Source organism: Loxodonta africana, chromosome 8 (genome assembly GCF_030014295.1).
Source record: "Loxodonta africana isolate mLoxAfr1 chromosome 8, mLoxAfr1.hap2, whole genome shotgun sequence".
NCBI classification, from domain to species: Eukaryota; Metazoa; Chordata; class Mammalia; order Proboscidea; family Elephantidae; genus Loxodonta; species Loxodonta africana.
Genome location: NC_087349.1, coordinates 57,546,050 through 57,566,968, shown reverse-complemented (window position 1 = coordinate 57,566,968; position 20,919 = coordinate 57,546,050). Strand labels below are relative to the sequence as shown.

Below are 20,919 nucleotides of genomic sequence, written 5' to 3'. Positions count from 1 at the left end.
TCCAGACCACTAAAATTTTCTCTTTATCAGCAATAAGGCGGGTTCACTTTCTTATCAATCGTGTGTTCACTGGAGTAGTGCTTTTAATTTCTTTCAAGAACTTTTCCTTTCCATTCACAACTTGGCTAACTTTATTCAAGAGGCTTAGCTTTCAGCTTTTGACGTGCGCTCCTCATTAAGCTTGAAACTTTCTAGTTTTTTATTTAAACTGAAAGATTTGCAATTCTTCCTTTTACTTGAACACTTAGAGGCCACTGTGGGGTTATTAATTGACTTAATTTCAATGTTTTTATTCTGCTTTAGATGAAGGTTTACAGGGCAAATTAGTTTCTCCTTAAACAATTAATATACACAGTGTTTTGTGACACTGGCTGCCAAGCCCACGATGTGTCAACACTCTGCCTGCCCTTCTTGATGTTAGGTTCCCTGTTTCCATTTGTCCAGCTTTCCTGTCCCCTCCTGCCTTCTCATCCTTGCCCCTGGGCTGGTGTGCCCATTTAGTGTCATATACATGGTTGAGCTACCTATTTTCAATTTTGTTGTCTCAGGGAATAAGGAGGCCCAAGGAGAGGGAGAGAGACAGGCGAACAGCCAGTCAGTGGGGCAGTCAGAACACACACAACATTTATCAATTAAGTTCACCATCTTATGTGGGCATGATTCCTGGTGCCCCCAAACAATTACAATAGTAACATCAAAGATCACTGATCACAGATCACCATAACAGATATAATAATAATAATGAAAAAATTTGAAATATTGTGAGAATCACCAAAACATGACACAGAGACAAGAAGTGAGCACATGCTATTGAAAAAATGGTGCAGATAGACTTGCTTGATGCAGGGTTGCCATAAACCTTCAATTTGTAAAAAATGCAATATTTACAAAACACAATAAAGCAAAGCACAATAAAATGAAGTATGCCTGTATATATAAAAACCCACAAGTTTTTTATTATTCTCAAAAATAAAAGAGAAAGCAAAACAAAAAAACAAAATCTTCACCTCATTAGTAGCCATTAGAAAGAGGAGGCATCAGTATCTTACTTTGAAAATTAATAACATCCTGTAAGAACTGTATTTCAAAGTAACCAACAAATACCCCTAACTGATGGTCTTTGTAACAGATGATTTCAGCCAATAAGTGTGGAAGGAAAAACAACTGGGAAAGTATCATTTCATAAGTCCTAATAAATCAATTGCTTCAGATAACGCTCATCCATCGTTCAAGCCATTCGGCGAAAGTCTGACAAAAATTTCTACAAAGGAGGAATCAGGCTGTCACCACCTGAATCCACTGTCCAATTGCAGCATCAGTAAAAGCAGACAACCAGTGTGCTTCCTGATATGATATAATATGAAGAACACAGCATCATCCATTCTTGCCAAAACAATGGAACCCAAATTTAACCCAAACCCTGAGAGCGGTGGTACTCAACCCTGGTTGCACATCTGAAACACCTGGGAAGCTTTTTAAAAATACACTTGCTTGGGTTCCACCTTTAACCTATTAAAATCTCTGAAGGTGAGGTTCAGTCAGACTTTTTTTTTTTTTTTTATTCTCTGTGTACCTTCATCAAAAACACAGTAAGATATTATTTAAAAAAAAAAAAAAAGCTCCTTGAGTGATTCTAAAGTATATCCAGGGTTGAAAACCACTAATTCAGGGTTAACATGATACAGTTTAGAGGACAGAAAACAAAGGGCAGCACTTCCCAGACTTTAATGTGTCAATTAATCACCTGGGGATCCTGTTAAAACATTGATTACGATGCAGTATGCCTGAGTTGGGGCCTGAGATTCTCCTCCCAGATGATGGTAATGCACCTAGCCTACTAGGAGTAGTGAGGGTATAGACCAGTACTGTCCAAAGAAATATCTTAACATCCACATACGTAATTTTGAATTTTCTAGTAACCACATTAAAAAGAAACCGGTGAAATGAATTCTAATGATGTATTTATTTAATTCCATTTATATTATCACTTCAACATGTAACTAATATATAAAACTATTAACCAGATATTTTAGATTCTCCATTTCATATTGTCTTGTGTGGAGTTTATCTTACAGCACATTACAATTCAGGATAGCCACATTTCAAGTGTTCAAGAGCCCCATATAGCTAATGGGTAATGTATTAGACCACACAGGTACAGAAGAGCAAGCTAAATAAACTACAAGGAACTAATCCAGAATGTTGTTCATTCTATAGAAAAAGTTGCTAGGTACCTGCAAGGAGACAATATCAAGAAAAGTAAAGGTGGAAGAAACTGCTCTAAATTCAGAGACTTAAGATACACAGTGACCCAAGCCCTGGTCTTTTCAGTTGCCTTATGCAAAAGCTGGACAATGAAAATGGAAGACAGAAGAAGAATTGATGCATTCTAACCGTGGTGCTGGCAAAGAATACTGAATATACCATGAACTGCCAGAAGAATGAACAAATCAGCCTTACAAGAAATACAATCAGATTGCTCCTTAGAATCAAGGATCGCGAGACTTTCTAAATTCAGGTGGGATTGTACTTTGGCTCTCGTAGACTTGTTTTAATTTTCCTCAGCTTCACATTGAACTTGCATATGAACAAGTCTGTTCCACACAGTCAGCCTCTGGCCTTGTTATGATTGATGATATTGAGCTTCTCCATTGTCTCTTTCCACAAATGTAGTTGATTCAATTCTTGTGTATTCCATCTGGTGAGGTCTACATGTATAGTCGTCGTTCATGTTGTTGGAAAAAAGGTATTTCCGATGAGTAAGTCCTTGGTCTTGCAAAATTCTATCATGCGATCTCCAGCATGGCTTCTATCACCAAGGCCATATTTTCCAACTACTGAACCTTCTTTGTTTCCAACTTTTGCATTCTAGTCACCAGTAATTATCAATGCATCTTGACTGCATGTTTGATCAATATCAGACTGCAGAAGTTGATAAAGTTTTCAATTTCTACATCTTTGGCATTAGTGGTTGATGTCTAAATTTGAATAATAATCTTGTTACCTGGTCTTCCTTGTAGGAGTATGGATATTATCCTATCACTGACAGTGTTGTACTTCAGGATAGTTCTTGAAATTCGACACTGATCCTCTTCTACTTGTCATTCCAGAATAGTAGACCATAAGATTGTCTCATTCAAAATGGCCAATACCAGTCCACTTCAGCTCACCAATGTCTGGGATACTGAGCTTCAAATGTTCCATTTCATTTTTGATGACTTACAGTTTTCCTTAATTCATACTTCGGATATTCCAAGTTCCAATTACTAATGGATGTTTGCAGCAGTTTCTTCTCATTTTGAGTCTTGCCACATCAGCAAAAGAAGGTCTCAAAAGCTTTACTTCATCCACGTCATTAAGGTCGACTATACTTGGAGGAGGCAGCTCTTCCCCACTTGTATTTTGAGTGCCTCACCTTCTGGCACTATATCAGACAATGTTCCACTGTCTAATCTTTTTTTTCAGAAGCAGATTGCCAGGTCCTTCTTCCTAGTATGAAGAGGTAAAGGGGCTAGATGTATGCAACCTCTCAAGTGGTTCCAAAAATAATATGTATGTGTATAAGGGGAGGGAGAGAGTTACAAGGCAAGTGTGACAAAATGTTGGCAATTGGTGAACTTAGGAAAGGGCATATGGGAATTCTTTGTACAATCCTTGTAATTTTTCTGAAAGTCTGAAGTTATTTCAGAATTAAAACTTGAAAAACTTTCTAAATGTTAATGTGTAAAGATTTTCACCATAATTAATTGATAAAATCAAGTATGGCAAAATGGCATGTCTAGTACAAATGCTTTGAATGGTGGCAAATTAAGGAACTTTTACTAGAATGTAAATCAATACATGACTTTCTTCATTAAATTCTTGCTATGAAAAAAAAAAGGGAGCTGTACTAAACTGTGCTTTCTGATATTCTGGTGCAACCTGTAACAGTTTATACACTAGCACTGCACTTTCAGTAGTACTTGTCTAATACACCACATTTTTGGACTCAATCAATCAATACTTTAAATAATACACATACGTATTTGGACGCATATATTACAAGTTATAGCAGTTAACTCTCAGAATCATGACTAAAGATAATTTTTGTTTTTTTCTTCTTGTAATATCTAATGTTTATACAATGACCAAGAGTAACTGAAAAATAATTTAATCTTGAATATCTCCTGGCAATTAGATTTTTTGGAATTTGACTCCTGTGTCACAACATACTGTTTTGTCTGATATTCACAAAAAAAAAAAAAATTTTCCCAGAAGTATCTCACTTACAGCTGATCTTGAAGCTCCACAATTATATACTCTAATTGTTCCTTCTCCAGTTTATGGGCCAGATCAGAATCTTCAATTCTTTGAAGTAGTATTTTATTCTGGGACACTGATTCAGATAGTTGGTTCTCTCGAAGTCTTAAGAGCTCTTCAAGGTAACCCTGGAAATACAATATCACCAATATATAGCAACTGTAAAATTCTTATACATATCTTGAAAATCTACATATCCTGAGTAACTTAACTGTTATTCCTATCTATATTGTAATAAAGCACTTTCAAAGTATCACTGATGAACTAGTAGAAAAATTTAACATGTTTTCTAAGTTTAATAAAAAAATGTTTGCAATTTAATGCAAAACTTAGTTATAACACTATAAATTCTAAGCTCTACAACTGTGATAAATAATCTACATGCCTTCTAGTTTCCAGCTACAGACCTAATTTCTGAACGATCAATTAGAAAGCTGCCCCTATATGAGGATTTTCAAACATACATATATATATACATTTTAGCGTCAACATGCTAATGGGAGGCAGAATAATGTTTCAGTTAGGCTTGCAGGTTTAGGGACTGTACAGTCTCACATTCCTTATCATAACAGCTATGTGTCCTTAAGCAAGCAAGTACTTAACCTCTCTGAGTCACAGTTTCCTTATCTAAAAAAGTGAGAATCTAGTTGTGAGGAGTGAGTCAACATAGGTAAACTGCTTAAAATAAAAAATAGCGCCCTGTATATTGCACTCAATATAGAATTTGTTGTTAGATGCCATCAAGTCAGTTCCAACTGATAGTGACCCTATGTACAACAGAACAAAACAGTGCCCAGTCCTGTGCCATTCTCACAACTGTTGCTATGCTTGAGCCCATTGTTGCATCTTCTGTGGCAATCCATCTTGTTGAGGATCTACCTCTTTTTTGCTGATCCTGCACTTTACCGAACATGATGTTCTTTTCCAGGGACTGGGTCCCCCTGATAATATGTCTAAAGTATGTGAGACGAAATCTTGCCATCCGTGCTTCTAAGGAGCATTCTGGTTGTACTTTTTCCAAGAGGAATTTGTTCATTCTTCTGTCAGTCCATGGAATATTCAATATTCTTTGCCAACACCATAATTCAAAGGCATCAATTTTTCTTTGGTCTTCTTTATTCATTTTCCAGCTTTCACGTGCATATGAGGTGATGGAAAACACGGTGGCTTGGGTCAGGTGCCCCTTGGTCCTTTAAGTGACATCTTTGCTTTTGAATACCTTAAAGTGGTCTTTTGCAGCAGATTTGCCAAATGCAATGCATCACTTGATTTCCTGACTGCTGCTTCCATGGGCATTGACTGTGGATCCAAGTAATATAAAATCCTTGACAACTTCAACCTTTTCCCCCTTTATCATGATGTTGCTTATTGGTCCGATACTGAGGATTTTTGTTTTCTTTATGTTGAGGTGTAATCCATACTGAAGGCTGTGGTCTTTGATCTTCATCAGTAAGTGCTTCAAGTCCTCTTCACTTTCAGCAAGCAAGGCCATGTCATCTGCATATTGCAGGTTTTTAATGAGTCATCTTCCAATCCTGATGCCCCGTTCTTCAGATAGTCCATCTTCTCAGATTTCTTGCTCAGCATACAAACTGAATAAGTTAGGTGAAAGGAGACAACCCTGTTGCACACTTTTCCTGATTTTAGACCACGCAGTATTCCTTTGTTCTGTTCAACAACCGTCTCTTGGTCTATGTAAAGGTTCTGCATGAGCACAATTAAGCATTCTGAATTCCCATTCTTCACAATGTTATCCATAGTTTGTTATGATCCACACAGACTAATGCCTTTGCACAGTCAATAAAACACAGGTAAACATCTTTCTGGTATTCTCTCCTTTCAGCCAAGATCTATCTGATACCAGCAATGATATCCCTGGCTCCACATCCTCTTCTGAATCTGGCTTGAATTTCTGGCAGCTCCCTGTCGATCTACTGCTGCAACCACTTCTGAATGATCTTCAGCAAAATTTTACTTGTGCATGAAATTAATGGTATTGTTCGATAATTTCGGCATTCTGTTGGATCACCTGTCTTTGGAATGAGCACAAATATGAATCTCTTCCAGTCAGTTGGCTAGGTAGCTGTCTTCCAAATTTCTTGGCATAAACAAGTAAGCGCTTCCAGCGCTGCATCCATTTGTTGGAACTTCTCAATTGGTGTTCCTTCAATTCCTGGAGTCTTGTTTACCGCCACTGCCTTCAGGGCAGCTTGAACTTCTTCCTTTGGCATTATTAGTTCTTGATCATGCTTTAACCTCAACCAATTCTTTTTGGTACAGTGACTCTGTGTATTCTTTCCATCTTCTTTTGATGCTTCCTGTGTCATTTAATATTTTCCCCATACAATCCTTCAATATTGCAGCTCAAGGCTTGAAATTTTTCTTCAGCTATTTCAGCTTGTGAAACGCCGAGCATGTTCTTTCCTTCTCGTTTCCTAACTCCAGGTCTTTTCACATTTCATTACAACTGTCTTCTCGAGCTGCCCTTTGAAATCTTCTGTTCGGCTCTTTTAAGTGATAATTTCTCTCATTTGCTTTGGCTACTCCATCTTCAAGAGCAACTTTCAGAGTCTCTTCTGACATCCCTTTTGGTCTTTTTTCTTTCCTGTCTTTTTAATGACCTCTTACTTCCTTCATGTATGATGTCCCTGATGTCATTCCACAACTCCTCTGGTCTTCAGTCATTAGTGTTTAATGAGTCGAATTTATTCTTGATATGATCTCTAAATTCAGGTGGAATATATTCAAGGTTATACTGTAGGTCTCAGGAACTTTTTATAATTTTCTTCAGCTTCATCTTGAACTTGCATATGAGCAATTGATGGTCTGTTCCACGGTCAGCCCCTGGCCTTGTTCTGACTGATGACACTGAGTTTTTTCATCGTTTCTTCACATATGTAGCCAATTTGATTCCTGTGTATTCCAAATGGTGAGGTCCATGTGTGTAGTCACCGTTTATGTTGGTGAAAAAAGGTATCTGCAATGAAGAAGTTGTTGGTCTTGCAAAAGTCTATCATGTGATCATCTCTGGTGTTGTTTCTATCATCAAGCCCATACTTTGTAACTACTGTTCCTTCTTGTTGCCAACTTTCACATTCCAACCACCAGTAATTATCAATGCATTTTGATTCCATGTTTGATCAATTTCAGACTGCAGAAGTTGGTAAAAATCTTCAATTTCTTCATCTTTGGCGCTATTGGTTGGTGTGTAAATTTGAATAATAGTTGTATTACCTGGTTTTCCTTGTAGGCGTATGGATATTATGCTATCACTGACAGCGTTGTACTTCAGGACAGATCTTGAAATGTTCTTTTTGACGATGAATGTAATGCCATTCCTCTTCAATTTCTCATTCCTGTCATAGTATACCATATGATTGTCTGATTCAAAATGACCAATACCAGTCCATTTCAACTCACTAATGCCTAGGATATTGATCTTTATGTGTTACATTTCATTTCTGATGACTTCCAATTTTCCTTGATTCATACTTCGTACATTCCATGTTCTGATTATTGATGGATGTTTGCAGCTGTTTCTTCTCATTTTGAGTTGTGCCACATCAGTAAATGAAGGTCCCAAAAAGGTCCCAAAAATGACTCCATCCACATCATTAAGGTTGGCTCTACTTTTAGGAGGCAGCTTTTCCCCAGTTGCATTTTGAGTGCCTTCAAACCTGAGGGGCTCATCTTCCAGCACTGTATCAGACAATGTTCTGCTGCTATTCATAAGGTTTTCACTGGCTAATTTTTTCAGTAGTAGTAGACTACCAAATCCTTCTTCCTAGTCTGTGTTAGTCTGGAAGCTGAACTGAAACCTGTCTGTCATGGGTGACACTGCTGGTATTTTAAATAGTGGTGGCCTAGCTTCCAGCATCACAGCAACACACAAGCCACCAGAGTATAACAAACTGACAGATGTGTGAGGACTATATAATTAGTAGCTACTATTACTACCTAATAGATGTGAGACTTTTTGGATTGATTCTCTGTTTCCTACGCTTTTACTCATTTACTGTTTCTTTGTCCTCTGTCCTTTTGCTTCATTGAATTTATCTTCCAAGTCTTATACTAACGTTTTGCATGCAGGAAATCATATTTTTAATTTCCAACAGCTCTTTCTTGTTTTCTGAGTGTTCTTTTTTCATGGCATCCTATTCTTCTCTTTAGCTGCAATATGCATTCAAATTCCTATGAAGATGTTAATTAGCATCTTTTTTTTCTTACTTTTCCATTTTATGTTATCCTATTCATGTGTCATTAATAAACTTTTAATTATTTCAGCTTTATGATACATGTGAGGAGCCCTGGTTGTGCAGTGGTTAAGAGCTTGGCTGCTAATCAAAAGGTCAGCAGTTCGAATCCACCACTTGCTCCTTGGAAACTTTATGGGCCAGTTCTACTCTGTCCTACGAGGTCGCTATGAATCGGAACCAGCTCGATGGCAAAGGGTGGACACAGCAATATATGTTAATAGTAGCTAGTACTTCTCATCCTTCATTGAGTTTCTTATTCAGATTTTTCCTGGAAATTCTCAATATTTGTTTTTCCATAATAAACTTATTTTTAACTTTTGAGATTTTAGTTTTTATAAGTGAATTATTTCATATATATACATAACTTAATACAAACATTATATGTATTTACATTTATAGATATATACTTAGATAAACTATTTATAAATATTAAAAAAAATATTAGTAATTAAAAATACTTACATACCTACTGCATAATTATCAATACTTACAGAGCCCCTATAGTACCTCTCCCTTGATCACACCCCTTTGCCTCCTCTGCAAACATGACAATATCCTGAGATTTGTGTTTATCATCCCCTTGCTTTTCTTCCTAGTTTTACTACAAATGTGTATCATCTTAAACAATATATTGTGTAGTTTTGCTAGGTTTCTGAAACTTGCTTTATCATCTATGTAGATGTGTCTAGCTGTAGTTTATTTACTCCTGTTACTGTATAGTATTCCACTGTATGACTACTGCAGAGTTTTTCACGCTCCTATCAATGGCCATTTGGATTATTTTCCTTATTATGAGAAATACTGCTGTGAAAGCTGAGTTATATGCCTCCTGGTACACATATCCAAGAGTTTCTAGGCAATAAGACTAAGACTGGAACTGCTGGAGCATACGCCACACATACCTCCACATTTATTAGATAATGCCAAATTGTTCTCTCAAGTTTTTATACTAACCACATTCCCACCTGTTATTATATTCACATGAGTTTATTAGTATCAAAGCTATACTAGATTAATTGAATTCATATGAAAAAAATTTCTTCTTTTTCTATTCTCAGGAACAGTCAATATAAGAAAGGGATCACGATCTTCTGAAAGTTTGGTATGATCCACCTCCAAAACCATACAAATTTGTTTTTTGTGTGTGTGTGTGTGAATAGAATTTTAAACTACTTAATTTATTTAAGGCACTCCGGTGTAGTGGTTAAGTGTTACGGCTGCTAACCAAAAGGTCAGCAGTTCGAATCTGCCAGGCGCTCCTTGGAAACTCTACGGGGCAGTTCTACTCTGTCCTGTAGAGTCCCCATGAGTCAGAATCAACTCGATGGCACTGGATTTTTTTTTTTTTTTTTTGGTTTGGTGGCTCAATGGTTAAAGCACCCAGCTGCTAACAAAAAGGTCGGCGGTTCGAACACACCAGCTGCCCCACGAGAAAGAGATGGGGCAGTCTGCTTCTGCAAAGATTTACAGCCTTGGAAACCCTATGGGGCAGTTCTATTCTGTCCTATAAGATTACTATGAGTCGGAATTGACTCAGGGGCAGTGGGTTTGTTTTTGGTTTGTTCAATTTATTTAATAGTTATACATCTATCAGTTTTGATAAGTAACAGTTATAAAAATTCTTCATCTAATTTTCTGAAGTATTGACAAAATTTTTAGAAGTATTCACTAATTTTTTTTTGAGGGGTCTGCTGCATTTGTAGTTGTCTACTCCCTTTTCATTCTTAAAATTATTCATTGCCTTAACTCTTTAAAAATTTAATTATTCTTGCTAAGATTTGTCTATTTCATTAGTTTCTGCAAATAAACTTTTAATTTTGTTAATTCTGTTTCTCTGTTTTCTATTTCATTAATATCTGTTCTTATTTTATTATTTTCTTTCTTTGAAATTGGTATGGTTGTTTTTTGTCTATTTCTTGAATACTTTTTAATTTTCAATCTTTTCTAAGTTAACCATTTAATTCGACATGCACTGTACAAGTTATAACTTACAACTTTTAATAAGCATTGTTTTCATTCTCATTTATTTATAAATATTTCATTTCTTTTTTAACTATAATTATTAGATTTTTTTTTAATTCTCTGGTATGTCAGTGGTAGTGAACATCTGTACTGATATCTAACTTTATTGCATTGTGGTCAGTACTGTATAATTTATATTACATACAGTGGTAATTGCGAACATTTATGATCTAGTATGCTTCATAAAAACTGTACAGCTGTCCCGTGTGTGATGAAAAGAATGTATATTCTAATTATTAGGTATACCATTTTATATTTTATTAGATCAAGCTTATTAATTGTGTTGTCCAAGTTCACTACATCCTTAATTAATCTTTTGACTGTTTAATCTAAAAATTACTCTGAAATATGTTAAAATGTCCTATGATGATTTTGGATTTATCAATTTCTCCTGAACATTCTATTAATTTTTGCTTCATATTTTTCATGACTATATTGTTAAATGCATGTAAGTTCAGCATTGTTATACATTCCTGGTGAATTGTTTCACTTTTAAACAGACAATGTCTTTCTTTAGTCTTAATGCTTTTTGCCTTAATGTCTATGTTCAATATTAATAGAGTGCTTTTGTTAGTATTTGCCTACTATATCTTTATCCCCTTTCAACTTTTTTGTGTCATTATATTTTAGGTGTGTCTCTTACAAATAGCATATAGCTAAATTGTATTATTATTTTTTAATAAATCTAAGAGTTTGTCTTAACTAGCAAGTTTATGCCATTTACTTTTTTTTTTTTTAATTTTTATCAAGCTTAAAGTGAACATTTACCATTCCAATCAGTCTGTCACATGTAGGTTTACATACATCTTACTCCCTTCTCCCACTTGCTCTTCCCCTATTGAGTCAGCCCTTTCAGTCTCTCGTTTCCTGCCAATTTTGCCGTCTTCCCTCTCTCTCTATCTTCCCATCCCCCCTCCAGTCAAGAGTTGCCAACACACTCTCCAGTGTCCACCTGAGTTAATTAGCTCACTCTTCATCAGCATCTCTCTCCCCCCCACTAACCAGTCCTTTTCATGCCTGATGATTTGTCTTTGGGGATGGTTCCTGTCCTGTGCCATCAGAAGTTCTGGGGAGCATTCTCTCTGGGATTCCTCTAGTCGCAGTCATACCATCAGGTGTGGTCTTTTCATGAGAATTTGGGGTCTGTATCCCATTGGTCTCCTGCTCCCTCAAGAGTTGTCTGTTGTGGTCCCTGACAGAGCAGACATCGATTGTGGCCGGGCACCAACTAGTTCTTCTGGTCTCAGGATAATGTAGGTCTCTGGTTCATGTAGCCCTTTCTGTCTCTTGGGTTCTTAGTTGTCGTGTGACCTTGGTGTTCTTCCTTTGCCTTTGCTTCAGGTGGGTTGAGACCAATTGATGTATCTTAGATGGCCGCTTGTTGGCATTTAGGACCCCAGGCGCCACAATTCAAAGTGGGATGCAGAGTGTTTTCATAATAGAATTATTCTGCCCATTGACTTAGAAGTCCCCTCAAACCAAGTTCCCCAGACCCCAGCCCCTGCTCCGCTGACCTTTGAAGCTTTCATTTTATCCCGGAAACCTCTTTGCTTTTAATCCAGTCCAATTAGGCTGACCTTCCTTGTATTGAGTGTTGTCTTTCCCTTCACCCAAAGCAGGTCTTATCTACTGATTGATCAATAGAAAGCCCTCTTCCTCCTTCCCTCCCTCCCCCCTTTGTAACCACAAAAGTATGTGTTCTTCTTCGTTTTTTCTATTTCTCAAGATCTTATAATAGTGGTCTTATACAATATTTGTCCTTTTGCAACTGACTCATTTCGCTCAGCATAATGCCTTCCAGATTCCTCCATGTTATGAAATGTTTCAGAGATTCTTCACTGTTCTTTATCGATGCGTAGTATTCCATTGTGTGAATATACCACAATTTATTTACCCATTCATCCATTGACGGACATCTTGGTTGCTTCCAGCTTTTTGCTATTGTAAACAGAGCTGCAATAAACATGGGTGTGCATATATCTGTTTGTGTGAAGGCTCTTGTATCTCTAGGGTATATGCCGAGGAGTGGGATTTCTGGGTTGTATGGTAGTTCTATTTCTAACTGTTTAAGATAACGCCAGATGGATTTCCAAAGTGGTTGTACCATTTTACAATCCCACCAGCAGTGTATGAGAGTTCCAATCTCTCCGCAGCCTCTCCAACATTTATTATTTTGTGTTTTTTGGATTAATGCCAGCCTTGTTGGAGTGAGATGAAATCTCATCGTAGTTTTAATTTGCATTTCTCTAATGGCTAATGATCAGGAGCATTTTCTCATGTATCTGTTGGCTGCCTGAATATCTTCTTTAGTGAAATGTGTGTTCATATCCTTTGCCCACTTCTTGATTGGGTTGTTTGTCTTCTGGTTGAGTTTTGACAGAATCATGTAAATTTTAGAGATCAGGCGTTGGTCTGAGATGTCATAGCTGAATATTCTTTTCCAGTCTGTAGGTGGTCTTTTTACTCTTTTGGTGAAGTCTTTAGATGAGCACAGGTGTTTGATTTTTAGGAGCTCCCAGTTATCTGGTTTCTCTTCATCATTTTTGGTAATGTTTTGTATTCTGTTTATGCCTTGTATTAGGGCTCCTAGGGTTGTCCCTATTTTTTCTTCCATGATCTTTATCGTTTTAGTCTTTATGTTTAGGTCTTTGGTCCACTTGGAGTTAGTTTTTGTGCATGGTGTGAGGTATGGGTCCTATTTCATTCTTTTGCAAATGGATATCCAGGTATGCTAGCACCATTTGTTAAAAAGACTATTATTTCCCCAATTGACTGACACTGGTCCTTTGTCAAATATCAGCTGCTCATACGTGGATGGATTTATATCTGGATTCTCAATTCTGTTCCATTGGTCTATGTGCCTGTTGTTGTACCAGTACCAGGCTGTTTTGACTACTGTAGCTATATAATAGGTTCTGAAATCAGGTAGGGTGAGGCCTCCCACTTTCTTCTTCTTTTTCAGTAATGTTTTGCTTATCCGGGGGTACTTTCCCTTCCATATGAAATTAGTGATTTGTTTCTCTATCCCCTTAAAGTATGACATTGGTATTTGGATTGGAAGTGCGTTATATGTATAAATGGCTTTTGGTAGAATAGACATTTTTACTATGTTAAGTCTTCCTATCCATGAGCAGGGTATGTTTTTCTACTTAAGTATGTCCTTTTGAATTTCTTGTAGCAGAGTTTTATAGTTTTCTTTGTATAGGTCTTTTACATCCTTGGTAAGATTTATTCCTAAGTATTTTATCTTCTTGGGGGCTACTGTGAATGGTATTGATTTGGTTATTTCCTCTTTGGTGTTCTTTTTGTTGATGTAGAGGAATCCAAGTGATTTTTGTATGTTTATTTTATAACCTGAGACTCTTCCAAACTCTTCTATTAGTTTCAGTAGTTTTTTGGAGGATTCCTTAGGGTTTTCCATGTATACGATCATGTCATCTGCAAATAGTGATAGCTTTACTTCCTCCTTACCAATCTGGATACCCTTTATTTCTTTGTCTAGCCTAATTGCCCTGGCTAGGACTTCAAGTACGATGTTGAATGAGAGCGGTGATAAAGGGCATCCTTGTCTGGTTCCCGTTCTCAAGGGAAATGCTTTCAGGTTCTCTCCATTTAGAGTGATATTGGCTGTTGGCTTTGCATAGATGCCCTTTATTATGTTGAGGAATTTTCCTTCAATTCCTATTTTGGTAAGACTTTTTATCATAAATGGGTGTTGAACTTTGTCAAATGCCTTTTCTGCATCTATTGATAAGATCATGTGGTTTTTATCTTTTGTTTTATTTATGTGATGGATTACATTAATGGTTTTTCTGATATTAAACCAGCCTTGCATACCTGGTATAAATCCCACTTGATCAGGGTGAATTATTTTTTTGATGTGTTGTTGGATTCTATTGGCTAGAATTTTGTTGAGGATTTTTGCATCTATGTTCATGGGGGATACAGGTCTAAAATTTTCTTTTTTTCTAATGTCTTTACCTGGTTTTGGTATCAGGGAGATGGTAGCTTCATAGAATGAGCTGGGTAGTATTCCGTCTTTTTCTATGCTTTGAAATACCTTCAATAGTAATGGTGTTAAGTCTTCTCTAAAGGTTTGGTAGAACTCTGCAGTGAAGCCGTCTGGGCCAGGACTTTTTTTTGTTGGAAGTTTTTTGATTACCGTTTCAATCTCTTTTCTTGTTATGGGTCCATTTAGCTGTTCTACTTCTGAATGTGTTAGTTTAGGTAGGTAGTATTGTTCCAAGAATTTATCCATTTCTTCTAGGTTTGCAAATTTGTTAGAGTACAATTTTACGTAGTAATCTGAAATGATTCTTTTAATTTCATTTGGTTCTGTTGTGATGTGGTCCTTCTCGTTTCTTATTTGGGTTGTTTCCTTTCCTGTTTTTCTTTAGTCAGTCTAGCCAATGGTTTATCAATTTTGTTAATTTTTTCAAAGAACCAGCTTTTGGCTTTGTTAATTCTTTCAATTGTTTTTCTGTTCTCTAATTCATTTAGTTCAGCTCTAATTTTTATTATTTGTTTTCTTCGGGTGCCTGATGGATTCTTTTGTTGCTCACTTTCTATTTGTTCAAGTTGTCGGGACAGTTCTCTGATTTTGGCTCTTTCTTCTTTTTGTATGTGTGCATTTATCGATATAAATTGGCCTCTGAGCACTGCTTTTGTTGTGTCCCAGAGGTTTTGATAGGAAGTATTTTCATTCTCGTTGCTTTCTAAGAATTTCCTTATTCCCTCCTTGATGTCTTCTATAACCCAGTCTTTTTTCAGGAGGGTATTGTTCATTTTCCAAGTATTTGATTTCTTTTCCCTAGTTTTTCTGTTATTGATTTCTAGCTTCATTGCCTTGTGGTCTGAGAAGATGCTTTGTAATATTTCGATGTTTTGGATTCTGCAAAGATTTGTTCTATGACCTAATATGTGGTCTATTCTAGAGAATGTTCCATGTGCACTAGAAAAAAAAGTATATTTTGCAGCCGTTGGTTGGAGAGTTCTGTATAAGTCAATGAGGTCAAATTGGTTGATTGTTGTAAGTAGGTCTTCCGTGTCTCTATTGAGCTTCTTACTGGATGTCCTGTCCTTCTCCGAAAGTGGTGTGTTGAAGTCTCCTACTATAAATGTGGAGGTGTCTATCTCACTTTTCAATTCTGTTAAAATTTGATTTATGTATCTTGCAGCCCTGTCATTAGGTGCGTAAATATTTAATATGGTTATGTCTTCCTGATCAATTGTCCCTTTTATCATTATGTAGTGTCCTTCTTTATCCTTTGTGGCGGATTTAAGTCTAAAGTCTATTTTGTCAGAAATTAATATTGCTACTCCTCTTCTTTTTTGCTTATTGTTTGCTTGATATATTTTTTCCATCCTTTGAGTTTTAGTTTGTTTGTGTCTCTAAGTCTAAGGTGTGTCTCTTGTAGGCAGCATATAGATGGATTGCGTTTCTTTATCCAGTCCGTGACTCTCTGTCTCTTTATTGGTGCATTTAGTCCATTTACATTCAGCGTAATTATAGATAAATAAGTTTTTAGTGCTGTCATTTTGATGCCTCTTCATGTGTGTTGTTGGCCATTTCATTTTTCCACATGCTTTTTTGTGCTGAGACGTTTTTCTTAGTAGCTTGTGAGATCCTCATTTTCATAATGTTTAACTTTGTGTTTGTTGAGTCGTTACGTTTTTCTTGGCTTTTTTCTTAAGTTATGGAATTGATATTCCTTTTTGTGGTTACCTTATTATTTACCCCTATTTTTCTAAGTAAAAACCTAACTTGTATCCTTCTATATCGCCTTGTATCACTCTCCATCTGGCAGTTCAATGCCTCCTATATTTAGTCTCTCTTTTTGATTATTGTGATCGTTTATCTATTGATTTCCATGATTCCCTGTTATGTGTATTATTTTGTTTATTTATTTATTTTTTAGAATTAGTCTTAATTTGTTTGTTTTTGTGCTTTCCCTATTTGAGTTGCGTTGATATCAGGACGTTCTGTTTTGTGACCTTGTATTGTGCTGGTACCTGATATTATTGGTCATCCGGCCAAACAATCTCCTTTAGCATTTCTTGCAGTCTTGGTTTAGTTTTTGCAAATTCTCTAAACTTGTGTTTCTCTGTAAATATCTTAATTTTGCCTTCATATTTCAGAGAGAGTTTTGCTGGATATATGATCCTTGGTTGGCAGTTTTTCTCGTTCAGTGCTCTGTATACGTCGTCCCATTCTCTTCTTGCCTGCATGGTTTCTGCTGAGTAATCTGAACTTATTCTTATTGATTCTCCCTTGAAGGAAACCTTTCTTTTTCTCCCTGGCTGCTTTTAAAATTTTCTGTTTATCTTTGGTTTTGGCGAGTTTGATGATAATATGTCTTGGTGTTTTTCTTTTTGGATCAATCTTAAATGGGGTTCGATGAGCATCTTGGATAGATATCCTTTCGTCTTTCATGATGTTAGGGAAGTTTTGTGTCAGGAGTTCTTCAACTATTTTCTCTGTGTTTTCTGTCCCCCCTCCCTGTTCTGGGACTCCAATCACTCACAAGTTATCCTTCTTGATAGAGTCCCGCATGATTCTTAGGGTTTCTTCATTTTTTTTAATTCTTTTATCTGATTTTTTTTTCAGCTATGTTGGTGTTGTTTCCCTGGTCCTCCAGAAGTCCCAGTCTACATTCTAATTGCTCGAGTCTGCTCCTCTGACTTTCTATTGCGTTGTCAAATTCTGTAATTTTATTGTTAATCTTTTGGATTTCTACATGCTGTCTCTCTATGGATTCTTGCAACTTGTTAATTTTTCCACTATGTTCTTGAATAATCTTTTTGAGTTCTTCAACAGTTTTATCAGTGTGTTCCTTGGCTTTTTCTGCATTTATCCTAATTTCATTTGTGATATCTTTAAGCATTCTGTAAATTAGTTTTTTATATTCTGTATCTGATAATTCCAGGATTGTATCTTCATTTGGGAAAGATTTTGATTCTTTTGTTTGGGGGGTTGGAGGAGCTGTCATGGTCTGTTTCTTTATGTGGTTTGATATGGACTGCTGTCTCCGAGCCATCACTGGGAAACTAGATTTTCCAGGTAATCAGCTAAAAAAAAATGCAGTCAGATCCCTATCTGAATTCTCCCTCTGGCTCCGGGTATTCGGATGTTAATGGAGCCGCCTGGGGAGGGTGGGGGAGGGATCAGAGAGCTAGGAGTGTAGCACCACCGAATATAGAGCTGAACACCGCGTTCACGCTCCGCCCCCGTCCGCCAAAATCCGGGCTGGACGGGTCCCCAGCTGGGACGCTGCTTTCCCTGCTCCGAGACCAGTCACTTCCTCCCGGGGACTTCTCCCTCCGGTGCGTGGCACTGCTCGCACGAACTGGGTGGGCGTTTCCCACACGAACGGGTGGGCCCGCCCCCAGGGTCTATTCAGGAGAATATAATTGGACCCCGCGGTCACGCCCCGCCCGCGCGCGTGCCCAAATCCCAGCGGGACGACTCCTGGCTGGGACGCTGCTTTCCCCGCTCACGGACCAGTCACTTCCTCCCAGGGACTTCCCCTTCCGGAGCGCCGCACCACACGCACGAATTGGGTGGGCGTCACCTGCACAACCAGGTGGGCCCGCCCCCTGGGTCAATTCAGGGGAATATAATTGGACCCCGCGCTCACTCCCCGCCTGCGCGCGCGCCCAAATCCCAGCGGGACGGCACCCCAGGTGGGACGCTGCTTTCCCCGCTCCGAGACCAGTCACTTCCTCCCGGGGACTTCTCCCTCTGGTGCGCCGCGCCACACGCGCGGACTGGGTGTGCGTCTCCCCGCACGAACGTGTGGGCCCCGCCCCGGGGTCGCTTTAGGGAAATACAGCTGACCCCCCCCACTCGCGCCCCGCCCACTTCCCGCCAAACTCCCGGCGGGACTGCTCCCCGGCTGGGATGCTGTTCTCCCAATTCCCAGATCAGTCACTGCCTCCCGGGTGCTTCTCCCTCCGGCTGCACCACTACGCCGCCCGCGCCAACCAGCTAGACTTCCTCCCGGGATGGGTTTGGGGGGGAAGGGCTGGGCCCCCCTTCTGTGCCGTCTGCCCCCCTGGGCTCTGCCCCAGATAGGGCTCCGAAGGTCACCTGCCTGGTACGCTGGCTCCTAGTTCTGAAAACGGTCGCTGTCTGCCCGTATTTGTTCGTTTTCCGTCTCTAAGTCTGTGCTTGTTGTTCAGAGTTCGTAGATTGTTATGTATGTGATCAATTCCCTTGTTTTTCCGAGTCTTTGTTGCAAGAGGGATCCGCGGTAGCGTCCACCTAGTCTGCCATCTTGGCCCCGCCCCTATGCCATTTACTTTTATGGTGATGTTGACTTAATTGGTTATAATTAAATTTATATATACCATCTTATTTTGTGTTCTCTATAATTCTTAATTTTCTCATTTACTCCCTTCTATCGTATTGATTAAATTTTCTTTCTTTTCATCCCACTACTAGTTTGCAGAAGTTAAACATTCTGTTTACATTCTTTTAACTGCAACTTCTAAATGGTTAACTTTAGAGACAGGCATGCATATTAAAAAAAAGTCTCTTCTGTCCTTCACTATAATACAAAGACCCCAAAAAGCTTTAGCTTCAATATCCTCTCTCAACCTTTATGATACTGTTAGCCAGTGTTTTATTTCCACTTTGCTTTCACAACCCAGTGGTAGGCTGCAGCCAGTCTGCATGGGCTCTCAAGTGATGAATGTTAAACTTTGTGAGTCAGTTGTCCAACACTGCTTTTATTAAAAATTAAATTATATAATCTTACAATTAATTAAATTATATTAAAAACAAAAGTAATAACTACTCAAAACTCATCACTTTCTAATTATTTTACCATATTTTACTACTATCTATGCTTTTGAGGTCATTTACATTTGTGTACCTGTAGAGTAGAAATACATATCTATTATGGTGTGCTATTGTGCATCTCTTCCCAGTTTGCATTTAGTGATGTCACACATCAAATTGACCATGACCATGGTGGGAGTATTTACTCTATACACAAACAAAACCAAAAAAAAACCTATTGCTGTCAAGTTGATTCCAACTCATAGTGACCCTACAGCCCAAAGGAGAACCATTTCATAGGGTTTCCAAGGAGCGGCTGATGGATTCTATCTGCCAACCTTTTGGTTAGCAGCTGAGCTCTCAACCACTGCACCAGCAAGGCTCCATAATTTACTCCATAGTAATTGGCAAATGCTGCAAATCAGAGCTCCTTGCCCATCCTCCCTGTGAAAAGCCAGTTACTAAACACATACCAGCACACCACTACTACCCCACATTGGTCATTATTACTGTTTGTTTGTTTGTTTTTAATGTAGCCAGGGTGTATTTATCAATTTCTTTGCTTACTCTCCCATTTTGCATTTCACACCTGCCTTCTAGGTTCAAGTTCCGTCTTGAATAATGATGGGCCTAGATCTACTGTCTACTGCCTCTTTATCAATATTAAAACACATCACAGGTACCTAGGTTAAGGGATTATCCCCTACCCTCCAACTCTCAGGGCCTGTAGCAGCATTAACTCATGGACTTATTCCTTTTTTTTCCAGATCACTTTGTTTCTGGTCCCTATCAACCAGTTGCCATTGAGTTGATTCTGATTCCTCGCGAACCCATGTGTGTCAGAACAGAACTGTGCTCCACAAGGTTTTCAATGGCTAATTTTTCAGAAGCAGACAAGCAGACCTTTTTTCTGAGGCACCTCGGAAGAACTCAAACCTCCAACCTTTTGGTTAGCAGCCAAGTGTGTTGTTTACACCACCCAGTTCCTGGTTGCTAGTGAGTTTTGTTTCTTTGAGAGTTCAGCTCTGCATAAAAAATTTTTAAATTGTATTTACCCAACATTTCCAGATTTTTACAATGGACATGTTTTCAGATTATTTTAGTCTTCCGTCTTGCTGATACCAGAAGTCTCCTTTAATAGGGTATTAAAGTTTTCTTTATATAGATTATGCACATTTGCATTGCTGTTATAAATGGGATAATTTTCCTTTATGTTTTCAAACCAATGGTTTTTCATTTTAGGAAAACTATTTACATTCGTAAATTTAATTTTGTAACCATTTTTCCTCAGTGCATTTTTTATTGCTCAAATATTTCTATAGCTAATCCACTTAGTATTCCCTATGTGTATCATCTATGGATAATGATAATTTGAAGGAAGGGCAGAAAGGAAAATGAGATAATACAGTAAAAAAAGAAGAGACTACAAACTCTGCAAGGGACTGGAGTTTTGCTTTTATATGTTCCACTCTGCCTAGCAGAGTGCTTAACACACAAGAATTGCTTAAGTACCTCATTGACAAAAATCAGACATATATGAAATGTGCTCAGTATCTGCAT

General features: G+C 38.0%; 1 protein-coding gene across 1 annotated transcript in view; it reads right to left on the bottom strand.

Annotated features, from left to right (window-relative positions):
• RUNDC3B (RUN domain containing 3B) overlaps nt 1-20,919 on the bottom strand; it is a 143,011-nt gene that overhangs the window by 42,074 nt on the left and 80,018 nt on the right. The window contains exon 8 of the mRNA XM_064289949.1: nt 4,270-4,427. Within this exon, the coding sequence (XP_064146019.1) occupies nt 4,270-4,427 (158 nt within the window). The remainder of the gene's footprint in view (nt 1-4,269; nt 4,428-20,919) is intronic.